Below are 13,466 nucleotides of genomic sequence, written 5' to 3' on the forward strand. Positions count from 1 at the left end.
AGTGAAATGAAATGAAATGAAATGATCTGCATTTATATAGCGCTTTTCAAGTCAATGACTTCCCAAAGCGCTTTACATTGTGCTTCACATTTCCCAATAGCGGCCGTGATCTGTGCAGCCATGTAAGGCGCTAACCTGCTTATTGGGGGTAATTGGGGGTTCAATGTCTTACCCAAGGACACTTCGACATGTAACACGGACAAGCCGGGATTCGAACTGGGATCCCTTAATCCTAAAACGATCGCTCTACCTCCTGAGCTACTGCCGCCCTGAAGTGTCCTTGGTTAACACACTATACCCCCAATAAGCAGGTTACATGGCTGCAAGGCCGCTATTGGGAAATGTGGAGCACATTGTAAAGCGCTTTGGGAAGTCATTCACTTGAAAAGCGCAATATAAATGCAGACCATTTAATTTAATTTCATAATCATGCTTGGATTCTTTTTTACTCATTATAAAGCCACCTGTTGATGTGTGGCCATATGATAACCATGTTTGAACAAAAAGTATGTTATCATCTCGTCACTGACAAGTAAATGTGATTATCTGTTAAAATGTGTTTCATTTGTAACTTCTATTTTACTGTTGACAAAGCGTCCAGTCATGTGAATTTTGTTTGTATAGCCCTTAATCACAAAATGTCTCAAACGACTGTACAGGTTACAATTACACCATCGCCAGATCTTAAACCAAAAGGCGGAGTAAATTGCGTAAGAAAAGAGGGTTTTCTATTCCTGATGTGTATTATTCTTGTTTGCAGGTGGGAATGAGAGAGAAAGTGTTGGAGGCTAAGCACAAGGAGGAGAAAGTGAAAATGCAACAGAAGCACATAGAGGAGGTTAATAAAGTAAGAAACCCGCAGTTACCATGACAAAGAGGCCTCAAAGGGCTGCACAGACCACAGTGTTTCCCAGTTTTCTTATGGTGTCAGTGACATGCTCTAGTCATACCAAGTGCAGGGAACATTGTAAAACCCCAAAAGTGCGCACCATGAGGTGAATTGTCCAATTCAGGATGTGGTGGATACTGGATTAAATGCTTTGCGTTTACTATTTTAAAAAAGACTCTTTTATAAAATAGTCCCAGTATAGGGTATGCTTTCTTATCCCAGGGTTTGTATAGGTTCTTGAAAATGCTTTAATTTTAATGTTGTGTTTTCAAGGTTTGAAAAGTGATGGAATTTTGGCTGAAGTGCTTGTAAACACTTAACATTGTTGGCGTTGCCATGTTTCTCGGCAGTCTTAACACGATCGACCATGCCCATCCATCCATCCATTATTTGCTCCGTTTATCTTCAGTAGGGTTGCAGGGGTGCTGGCAGTGAGCAGGGGACACCCTGAATTGGCTGGCAGCCAGTCGCAAGGCACACAGAGACAGACAACTCACTCGCTCATTCACACCTAGAGACAATTTAGACCGGCCAATTAACCTAAAATGCATGTTTTTTTGGAATTTGGGAGGAAACCGGAGTGCCAAGAGGAAACCCACGCAAGCACGGGGAGAACATGCAAACTCCAAACAGGAAGGGTCGATCTCATGACCTCAGAACTGTGCGGTACATGCGCTAACCACTGAGCTGCCGTCAACCGACCATGCGTTAATGGAAAACAAAATCTGCTTAAAAATGACGCCGACACGCTTTGCTTTGCCATCACATATCTTCCCTTCAACAGCAGCTGGCATTTTGGTATTGTCATTATAATCGTCGCCGCCCCCTACTGATCGCACCCAAGAGGACAGGTTCATAAAACAAACAATGGGAATTACAGCTATTTATTTAGAAAACTGGCTCTTTCGGCTCCCAAAATGACTTTTCGGATATATATATACAAATACATATATATATCCGGAGTTTGTATGTTCTCCCCGTGCTTGCGTGGGTTTCCTCCGGGCACTCCGGTTTCCTCCCACATTCCAAAAAACATGCATTTCAGGTGAATTGGCCGGTCCAAATTGTCCCTAGGTGTGAATGAGCGAATGAGTTGTCTGTCCCTGTGTGCCCTGGCAACCAGTTCAGGGTGTCTCCACTGCCCGGAGATGGCTGGGATGGGCTCCAGCCCCCCCGCGACCCTAATGAGGATAAGTGGTACGGCTAATGAGATGATATATATATATATGTGTGTTTTTATAATTTAAATCCCTGAAAACTCAAAAAAATAAAATTTAAATTAAGAAATTAACTACTCTGTGCCGTAAATGAATGATAAAATACAAAATCAAATACCATTTACCATTCTAATTCAGCACAGATCCTCTGAAAAATACGCAAAAAAAAAAAAAACATAAAAAAATGTCAAACAAAAAGCAAAAGAACAGCAGTCTCTAAAATCAGAAGGTCGAATGTTTTCTGCTTTGGACCCATTAATTTCAATAATGAGTCAAAATTTAGCTGATTTTCCTGCTTTTTATGCCAACAGTACTTTGCTTTTTCGTCCTCTCTATTGAACTCCATTTTTAACCAGCACCTATAGACACTTTTGTGATGTAGCATTGTTGAGACAGAATGGCAGAATTCATCTCCGTTTATACCAACCCATTGACACAAAAAGAGTGGAGATAGTCACATCTCAAATAAACACGAAGTATGTGCCAGCAACAAGATAGTGACCTTTTTTGTGATCAAAGTCAACAACAAAGGTACTTTGAAAAATTGGACAATTGGCTTTGAAACTCCTTAAAAAGTGCTTGAATTTAGTTAGCCACGAAAAAAAAAGATGTGCGGACCCTGTACTGTTTACTTTGTTTGAAGTTTGCAAGTCAACAAAGTCAAACTTCAACATAGTTTGGATTTTTTTTTAAAGGCATTACCAACGGTTGCTGTAATTTTATTCTGTTTTAAGAATGCACATGAGCCAACTAGACCCACACTGATGGAACTTAAGTGCTCTTGACGTGTACTTAAACTTTGTTATAACGGCTATGATGGGCTCTTATCTCCATTTGGTGGCTAATGAAAAGGAAAGGACTCTCTCCTTTCCCCCTTCTTCTGTCCTGCAAACAATCCTCTCTTCAAAGCCTTCCCGTTGGTTTACTTCACACCGGGTGCCAATCAGATAAGCTGCAGAACACGCACCTGGTATCTGTCACGTCCACGGCATGACTTTCCTTTGCTACGACAGAAGCTTTTAATAAAACAAAAAAGAAAAAAATAGGGGAAAAAATCTGTCCCAGCTTTAAGATGCCCTTTGCTTTGTGCTTGATGAGATGGAATGACAACCCATTTCTCCCTCATGCTTTTTAATTAAAAACAGATGGTGAGTTATGTCCAATGAATCTGTGTCTGTAGTCCATCTAATAGCTTCAAAGTTAAGTGGTAAAGGGGCGCACTTCTGACAAACCTTATGGAAGATTTAATTTGAATTAGCACTATTTTAATTATGGATAGCCAGATAAAGGTCATGACACTATCCTCTACCCATTTAGCAAGATTTTGTTGAATACTTTGTATTTTCTTGCAGTACTCATGATTAAACTTATTCCATAGAAGTAATCTGATACTGTAGAGACATATACAGCAATTATTTGCTGTATTAAGGTTTACTTAAATCGGCAGAAGAAGATGCTTTCTATCACCAATAAATTAGACTTCTCGACCCACTAAACGTGTTCTGGAGCCACATTTGAGTCTTTGGCCCTGTCCAGTGTCTCTGGGTGTGTTGTCAAAAGTGTTTAAAAATTGGAAAATATATTGTTTCTAGAGAACAGAAGGGTAAAGGTAAAAGTAGTTTTCCATAAGGTCTAGATTACGACAAATGGCGTAAAGTATTATGTAAAGTAAAGTGGATTGTGTTCTTACTCCATAGATTTGTGCAATACAATGGCCAAATTATTATTTAAACTATGATTTGAAAGCAAAAAAACGTATATGTATGTATAATATATATATCCCAAGACCCAAGAAGTGATCCGCAGGTTCGAGACCATTCTCCATTCGGGCCCCGGAGATTCGATCGGCAACCTTAGTGGAAATGTCAAGTCAAGTCATTTTTATTTGTATAGCCCTTAATCACAAATAGTCTCAAAGGGCTTCACAAGTTATTACATACAAGAAGTTTAGGTTATTCGTATGCTATAGAGTAGAAGTGAGTTTTAAGCTTAGATTTAAACATTTCCACTGAGGTTGCAGATCGGATCTCAGGGGGAAGAGCATTCCACAACACCGGTGCCCTGATGGAGAACGCTCTCGAACCAGCGGAACACTTCTTGGCTCTCGGGATCACCAGGAGACCGGCGCTCTCGGAACGAAGGCTTCGGGCCGGGACATAGGGGGAAATCAGATCTGAAAGATATGAGGGGGAAAGTCCATGTATGATTTTGTATAGTAATAGGAGAACCTTAAAATCGCATCTTAGGCTAACAGGGAGCCAATGCAGGTTAGCCACAATTGGGGTGATGTGATCGTACTTTTTTGTCCTTGTTAAAAGCCTCGCTGCAGCATTTTGTACCAGCTGAAGACTCTTGAGTCTGGTCATCGGAAGACCGGAAAGTAGTGCATTACAGTAATCAAAACGGGAGGTAACAAACGCGTGAATTATGATTTCTGCATCCGACTGAGAAAGTATAGGACGAATTTTAGCAATGAGTTTATGTTATGTTTAACATAAACGTAAAAAATGTTTAAATCTAAGCTTAAAACACACTTCTATTCTATTCTATACCATATCAATAACCTATATTTTATGTTGACAATACCTGTGTATTAATTGCCCTCATGTAAGTTTTAGATCAGGAGATGGTGTCATAATAGTCTGTAGTTGGCAATCACCTGTGGTCTGTGCAGCCCTTTGAGTCTCTTTGTGATTAAGGGCTATACAAATAAACATGACTTGACATATGTAAAACGTGCAGCAGTTATTTGTTAAAAAAATACTTGAGTATGTATTTTTTTTGTAAGTAATAAATAACGGCTTCTACCTTGCGGGTTTTGACTATCACAGGACATATTTGGAGCGCAACCCCCGTGAAAAACCAGGGCTTACTGTACATTTTCTAAATGATTAAAAAAATACCTTAAAACATAAATGAATAACTCTGCATGTAACTAACATTTAATGTTATTTGTATTGAAATGTCTGCATATCAATTTGTACTGTATGTCTGCAAAATGTATCTTGAAAGCATTTTATGGCAGCACAAGATTAGTACATTCAATTTGGCACTCAACTTGGGAATGAATTACTCAAGCCTTCACGGAATCATACAAATCAGACTATTTCATTTAAAAGCCAAGATATTTTTTCCAAGTTGATGCACTTTTCACTAATGTACTTTTAGTTTATGGACCAATTGCATACATTATGGGCAGCACGGCAGGGCAGTGGTTTGCACGTGTGCAGTTCTGAGGTCATGAGATCGAACCGTCCTGTGTGGAGTTTGCATGTTCTCCCTGTGGTTGCGTGGGTTTCCTCCGGGCACTCCGGTTTACTCCCACATTCCAAAAACCTGCATGTCAGGTTAATTGGCCGGTCCAAATTGTCCCTAGGTGTTAATGAGCGAGTGAATGGTTGTCTGTCACTGCGTACACCCTGGCCACCATTTCAGGGTGTCCCCTTCCCACTGCCCGAAGATGGCTTGGATGGGCTCCAGCACCCCCGTGACCCTACTGAGGATAAGCGGTGCAGATAATGGATGGATGGATGCATACATGAGAATGTATGTGGCTTAGTTCATGGTCTCCCTGTTGCCAATGCTCACAACCTCATGTGTAGCCCAAGATACTGGACTGTCTCAGAAAATTAGAATATTGTGATAAAGTTCTTTATTTTCTGTAATGCAATTAAAAAAACAAAAATGTCATACATTCTGGATTCATTACACATCAACTGAACTATTTCAAGCCTTTTATTATTTGAATATTGCTGATTTTGGCTTACAGCTGAAAAAAACTCAAAAATCCTATCTCAAAATATTAGAATACTTCCTCAGACCAAGTAAAAAAAATAATTTTATAACAGCAAAACTAAATCAAACATTTGAAAATGTCCATTGATGCACTCAGTACTTGGTTGGGAATCCTTTTGCACGGATTACTGCATCAATCCGGCGTGGCATGGAGGCAATCAGCCTGTGGCATTGCTGAGGTGTTATTGATGCCCAGGATGCTTCGATAGCGGCCTTCAGCTCATTTGCATTTGTAGGTCTGGTGTCTTTCATCTTCTTCTTAACCATACCCCACAAATTCTCGATGGGGTTCAGGTCAGGGGAATTAGCAGGCCAATCAAGGACAGTGATGCCATGGTCAGTGCACCAGTTACTGGTGGTTTTGGCACTGTGGGCAGGTGCCAGATCATGCTGGAAAATGAAATACTCATCTCCATAGAGCTTTTCAGCAGATGGAAGCATGTAGTGCTCTAAAATCTCTTGGTACACAGTTGCATTTACTCTGGACTTGATGAAACACAGTGGACCAACACCAGCAGCTGACATGGCTCCCCAAACCATTGCTGACTGTGGGAACTTCACACTGGATTTCAAGCAACTTGGATTTTGCTCTTCTCCAGCCTTTCTCCAGACTCTGGCGCCTCGACTTCCAAATGAAATGCAAAACTTGCTTTCGTCTGAAAAGAGGACTTTGGACCACTCTGCAACTGTCCAGTGCTTCTTCTCCATAGCCCAAGTCAGACGCTTCTTCCGTTGTCTTGAGTTCAGAAGTGGCTTGACCATGGGAATACGGCTATTGTAGCCCATTTCCCGGACACGTCTGTGAACTGTGGCTTTTGATACCTGGACTCCAGCTTCAGCCCACTGTCTTTGAAGCTCCCTCAAATTCTGGAAGCGGCTCTTCTTCACAATTTTGTTAAGGCTGCGGTCATCTCTCTTGGTTGTGCAGCGTTTCCGGCCACATTTTTCCCTTCCAACAGACTTTTTGTGGATATGCTTTGAAACTGCACTTTGTGAACAGCCTGCTCTTTGAGAAATTTCTTTTTGTGTCTTACCCTCCTGATGGAGGGTATCAATGATGGTCCTCTGGACAGCAGTCAGATCAGCAGTCTTCCCCATACTTGTGATTTAGTTTACTGAACCAAGCTGAGTGTTTTTAAGGTTCAGGAAACCCTCGCAAGGTGTTTCGAGTTAATTAGATGATTCAGGTGATTAGTTGAATAGCCTACTTGTATACTTTTTCATGATATTCTAATATTTTGAGATAGGATTTTTGAGTTTTCTTAAGCTGTAAGCCAAATTCAGCAATATTAAAATAATAAAAGGCTTGAAATAGTTCAGTTGATGTGTAATGAAACCAGAATGTATGACATTTTTGTTTTTTTAATTGCATTACAGAAAATAAAGAACTTTATCACAATATTCTAATTTTCTGAGACAGTCCAGTATATGGGTCAGGGACTTTTTTCTTGAGTACAATTTTGTCCGGACTGGACCCGGGCTGAGGTATAAAAAGTAATAACAAGCCAAAAATTGCCCTTCTATAAAAGGCGTAATGTCCCACCTTCCCATGTACTTGCTCAGGCCCAGTCACTGTGTCATCACATTTGTCCAAGGATTCAAAAATAGGTTTCCACTGAGTTGATTTGGAAAATGGGACTATTCCTGAATGTGACATAAACTTTGCTCTAGCCACTCCCTCTTCCTTCCATCTCCTAAATCAATTTCACACAAGAAATGGCAGTATTAGTTGCTAAATGTCCTGTTTTCAGACAAAGTGATGGTGGAAGGGCTGTGAAACATGTGTTTCTTATTTTGGGGGGGGGGGGGGGGGAAATCATGTTTTTTTTTTTTCATTTCAGCCATAAAATCTTATGCCGGTCTAGTAGTGCAACACTACTCTAGTAGTGCATACCTTTCACGTCTACAGCCATAAATCGTATTGACTTAAATAGCTATGTGATTATTATAAAAGACGAATCTATTTTAAGAAACATGTTTTTATATCGTCAGATAACTACTAGAATTATTTTTTTTTACCTGAGAAAATTGCTCCGTTTTGGTAGACTTCCAATCTAACCACACATTAATTAATTTACTAATTGTTCACAGATTGTAGCATCATGTACATATGTAGAGTATGTCCCACCTCAGTAAGGTACAGTGTTCAGGGGCCATTTTCCTCATTTGCATGCAGCATCCTTGTGCTTTCTTGGGGACTGCCATGAATATGGAACACGGAGTCTGTTCCCATCATACAGACAGCAATCAACCCCCCAAGTCTCTCTTCAATCTCAACCCATTTTCTGGGCGATGAGCATTTCTGCCCCAGCATGAATCTTGCCCACGGCATCAATGACGCCCATGCAGGTGTGTTTGGTTACTGAGCAGAAATCACTTCAACACCGTCAAACGTCTTTGGAATCAGCTGAGGTTTGAACTTGATAGATAGATAGATAGATAGATAGATAGATAGATAGATAGATAGATAGATAGATAGATAGATAGATACTTTATTCATCCCCTGAGCTGAGAACAGTACAATAATAAAGCCAAAAGAATACAATATACAAATACCCAGTGTGACGTGCAAATGCCCACTGTAGCGTGTTATATAGAGTAACTAAATAGTGCTACACAGAATACATATTGCAGTAAGATTCGGTAATATCCAATGTAGGTGGTGTGGTTTAATGTGGGCCTTTACTCTGCCGGGTGGAGTTAAAGAGCCTCATGGCATGAGGAAGAAAAGATCTCTTCAGTCTGTCCGTAGTACAAGACAGTGACAGCAGTCTGTCGCTGAAACTGCTCTTCTGTCTGGAGATAATGCTGTGTAGTGGATGCGATGGATTGTCCATGATTGACCTCAGCTTTTACCCTTGATGGAATTTTCCTGAGTAAAACCCTTGATTTTAGTCAAATTTAGCTGAATTTCAGAATTGTTAAAAGTGAAAAGTGAAAATCTAGATATTATTCACTGTAGATGACCTGTCAAAAAATAAGGAACACTGAAAACGCATCAGACCTAAGGACGCAAAACCTTGACAGGTAATATAATGGTGCCCTGACTGCTATTGAGCATGGGGCCTGCTCTAAACCCCCTCCTTGTAAGCCATAGCTACAGACCGTATTAGATAGATAGATAGATAGATAGATAGATAGATAGATAGATAGATAGATACTTTGTTCATCCCCGAAGGGAAATTCACATTTTAACTGCTGAGAATAATTCCGAGATGCTGTAATGACATTTGGGCAAAATGTACCTATCTCCTGCATTTAGTTTTTAAATTAATTTTTAGGGTTTCTTTGATTCATTCCACCAACTCCATGCCCTTAATAATAGGGATAACCTCCCCATGTCCCAATTTAGATCTAATGTGTATTCAAAGTGATCCTTATGTTTTTTACTACTATCACTTAGTGATAGTTTCAATTGTACTTTCTTAGATCCTGAATCAAAGGAATGTCGACATTGAGGAGTTGAAGAGTCGACTTCGTGCTCAGCAGAAGGAATCTGATGCAATGATCCACAAACTGGAGTGGAAAGGTGAGAGGGTGAGGGGTATGTTACGATGGGTCACTGGATTTCAGGGTTAACTGCAAGGGTGTTTATGGTCACATCGGAGAACACTCAGGATAAAAACCAACCTCCCCCCTAAGACACGATTCCTGGGTGCCTGGTGACATTGTCCAGCTGTAACGCTTGCCACTAAATGTACTAATATGTTTTCATGCTAAACTTCACATTTTTTTAGTTTTAATTCAATGATCTCTCTTCAGGCGTCTGGTTGAAAGCAAATGAAAGCCCCGCCAACCATCTGACACTAGCACTGTTATTCACATAGGTTTGCCATTGCAATAGCTGGCATGTAGGAGGACATTCCACATCTTGTGTTTGTGTGTGTCTGTGCTGCATACCCTGAGGCATATCCTGACTGCTCTTTGTGCTGTCTTTTTTCCCCCTGCCCGTCTGAAAATAGTTCAAAGTGTACTGAAGGAATCCCAGGTCATCCGAGAGAGCAAAGACAAGCAGATTGCCGAGCTGAAGAAAATGACAGATCAGAGAACCGACTGCTTGAAAAATGAGTGGGAGAAGAAGGTAAAGTTGAGGCGCTTGGATGTTCTCCTCTGTCCTTGAGCCAATTGCGTAAGACTCATAACGAAGATCACTGCAAGTTGCATTCAGCCCGATATCATAAACATTTTACAAATAGTATTTGGCTATGCAAATTCAGACAAAAAAGAGAATAATTCAGCCTGATGTGCTTTGTACTCCCACTACCAGTTGCTTGCTGCATTGGCTGAAGTGGAAAAGGAAAAGTTTGAATTGCAGAAGAAGCACACTGTCAACATCCAGGAGCTCCTTGAGACCACCAAGATAAGGCTGGCTAAGATGGATGATGAATATAACGCTCGCTTACAAACCACAGTGAGTGCACAATTATGTGTATTTCTCTAGATTATGACACTTTTCAAGGCTAGAAAATTTGCAGAATTTGTCAGCACATCCAATTACATTGCTTAAAGCAACACAATGCTGTATTATTGAACAGCCACATCTTGTCGTTGTGCAATAGCATCATAAGGAGCTTAGAATATTAAGTCGCTGTGTGACAAAGGACGTAATGCAAAATGTATTTATTTGAACAGGTTCAAGCTCATAATAGAATGTAAACCATTAGCACCTGCAATTGAAATTTCGTGTTTGACATAGACATTCCTGGAAAAAACTTACATTCTTATAGATATTTCATGCTGTAATGATATTTCCTGAATGTAGGGTGGACCAAGTATTTTCTCGTCTCAGTAGGTCAAGTCATGTTTATTTGTATAGCCCTTTATCACAAAGAGTCTCAAAGGTGCCAATATTCGCTATAAATGGCACCTACTTGGACAACAATATAAATTATATGGTGTAGTTTTAAGTACGAAGAGTTATGTTTAAAAACCTGCCCCAGTACGCTTGTTAGATGTACAATAACATTATTATGCTTTCAAAAGTTTCAAAAGGAACCATTACCTCTTGAGACTACAATAATAATTTAAAATAATACTGATTTTTTTTGGGGGGGGCAAAGATTTTTAAGATTGCAAAAAAACTAAAGAATGCTGTTGACTGTCTGCTGATTGCTGAAGAATTCCTAAGAAGTGTAAATAAAGTACAAAAGTGGAACAAAATTGTATGGAAACAAAGTGGTGAGCATGTTGAAGAAATAATGAAACATGTTTGAGCATCCCTAGAAAAATATAACAATATACTGTAGTTAGTTGGTTTGAACAAATTTATTGACACTAATAACAGCAAACAAACAATGTGAGGTTTGAACATACCTTCTCGACAATCTTAACAGCAATCAAGCATATTCACAATTTCGTTATGTCTTTTAACATTTTTTTTTGACATTTTTAACATCTTTGTTAGTGTCAATAGATCTGTCCAGGCCAAATATACCGTAGTTAGTATTTGGGTTTTTTAAGGGTTATTGTTCTATCTTCGTTATTCATTATCCATTATCCGTTATCGGTCAGTTCATAATATGCTACAAAGCCTAGGAGTCGGGACACTTACTCTCAGCCAAAAGGCCAAGCTAAGGTCCTAGCCCTAAAGCTTTGCTGCGGTAACTTCATAGATAGTAGAGTGGGCACACCTGCCCAACCTCATTAGTGTAAGACGTTGAGTTTTAGTTGCCTGTGATGGTGAGATTGTGTGTCAAGCGAAGTTTTTACCATCGTTTGATACCTTTATTACACATGGTATTATAAAGTTGAAAGCCAACGGTGAAACTTGATAGTGGATTGTCTATGTAAACGATAAACTGTCTGTTGGAACTTGTGCTCCTGTGCTCACAACCCAAGCTTTTCTTGGTTCATGAAGTCGTTAAAGATCAAACAATTAAGCGAGGAATCGAGCATGGCACGTTTTAATGTGGTTAATCATCACCAGAGGCCACAAGTAGCATTGTTTTGAGAGTCATCATTCACAAGGAGAGGCTGTCTTGCCGCATAGATCATGCTTAAGCGCATAGTGCAGCTTCATTCTGTCAGCAAGCTCACATTTAAAAGACATCAAATACTGTAGTGGACAGTGTGGGGCCACTGCTAAGGCTCCTCTTTTAATAATTAAGGACAGGCAAGGCCTCTGAGGATGAAAAGAGCCCTCTGTCATTATATATTAGCTGCTCGACTACTCACACGCACGCACCCCATGTACGACGTTCAAAGTGAACTTTATCTCACAGAACCTCTTGGATGGGAGTCAGCTTTTATGGCAAATAATAATGCTGACCCTTATTTCAGTGTGTTGCTGTACTTTTAATGCATGGATCCCTTCATAGCTCTTCATAAAGGCTTCCGATATGTATGATGTTGATAATAAATTGTAAGATAATGTGCTGGACTGTATTTTGGTTTTATCTGTCAGATGAGGTCTTACAGATATGCGTATGAATGTTATCTACGCAGACACTATGGTCGACACACTGACTGAGTAGGTATTTGGAAATTAATGAATGGCAGCTATCTTTTAGGTGTTGAGCCAGCCCGTTTATGGATGATGTTGTACAAAGCCGTTGGCGTTTCTGTTAACTGAATAAAACAAACCTTTTCGTAATGAAAACGGAACTGTTAGAAAACTTGGGACTTTGAGATAGTGCTCATTCTTCAGCACAGGGGAGACTGCAATACGGAAAACTTAAAATTACAACGTACTTTACTGACAACCTGACAACTACACAACACCTGTGCCTTGTTAGTGGTCCCAGACTACACTAGGTACCATACAACAATATTGGTTTTAAAGCGGCCTGTGCCTTACCTACGGGGTTTTTGTAAAATACAAAAATTGTGCGCTGAAATGCGGCTGCATTAACCAACGTTGTCTCCGTTCACCATTATGAATTGGGCGGAAGTAACTCACACTGTAAACCACACCGAGGAACAGGTCCCTCACAGAGGTTCTTGTCCCCATAACAACGGACTGCAGCAATACTGTTAAGTCTATTTTCACAACCATGGAAATACGTAAATAAGATCCTAGAAATGGCGATAAAGCGCTGACCTTCTCAAAAAGAAAATTGTTTGAGTTAACCCACACAGATTTTAATTTTTTCTTCAACGTAGCTTTTAAAAGCACCATTTTCAAATTGAAAGATTCAGTCGTTACAAACTACCTGTACTCTATTAACTCACAGACATTTTGTGTGTCTTAAAAAGATTTCACCTTTGATACTTCAAGGGCAGAAGCATCATCGCAGCCTTTGGAGCTTGTCGTTTTCACCTAGTAATTCACAAGGGGAACACCTAATTTGAGTGTGTAATTTTCTCCTACTGAGAGTAGTATTGTGTAGCAAGCAATTCCCGGGCAGGTGTTCGTCTCATCTACTGCCAAAGTGTCAGAACGTTACAACGCAACACAGGCTACTTTCTTAGCACGCTGCTCAGCAAGCACAAAAGACACGGATCCATACAGCTATCCCCCGCATCTCACTGGCTCTTTTTTTGCCCCCTCCCACCAGCTGCCATCATCTTCTGTCATCGTCCATATCAACTCATACGCGTCATCTTTAATAAGAACCTCTTCATCT

The 13,466-nt window shown here is 40.1% G+C and overlaps 1 protein-coding gene across 1 annotated transcript in view; it reads left to right on the plus strand.

Annotated features, from left to right (window-relative positions):
* The window catches only part of cep112 (centrosomal protein 112), a 192,486-nt gene that overhangs the window by 32,814 nt on the left and 146,206 nt on the right, over positions 1-13,466 (plus strand). The window contains exons 8-11 of the mRNA XM_088338786.1: positions 761-847; positions 9,331-9,430; positions 9,864-9,982; positions 10,169-10,312. Coding sequence (XP_088194912.1) covers positions 761-847; positions 9,331-9,430; positions 9,864-9,982; positions 10,169-10,312 — 450 coding nt within the window. The remainder of the gene's footprint in view (positions 1-760; positions 848-9,330; positions 9,431-9,863; positions 9,983-10,168; positions 10,313-13,466) is intronic.

This window comes from Urocampus carinirostris, chromosome 1 (assembly GCF_059441175.1).
Source record: "Urocampus carinirostris isolate Australia breed hairy pipefish chromosome 1, RoL_Ucar_1.0, whole genome shotgun sequence".
In the NCBI taxonomy this organism is placed as follows: Eukaryota; Metazoa; Chordata; class Actinopteri; order Syngnathiformes; family Syngnathidae; genus Urocampus; species Urocampus carinirostris.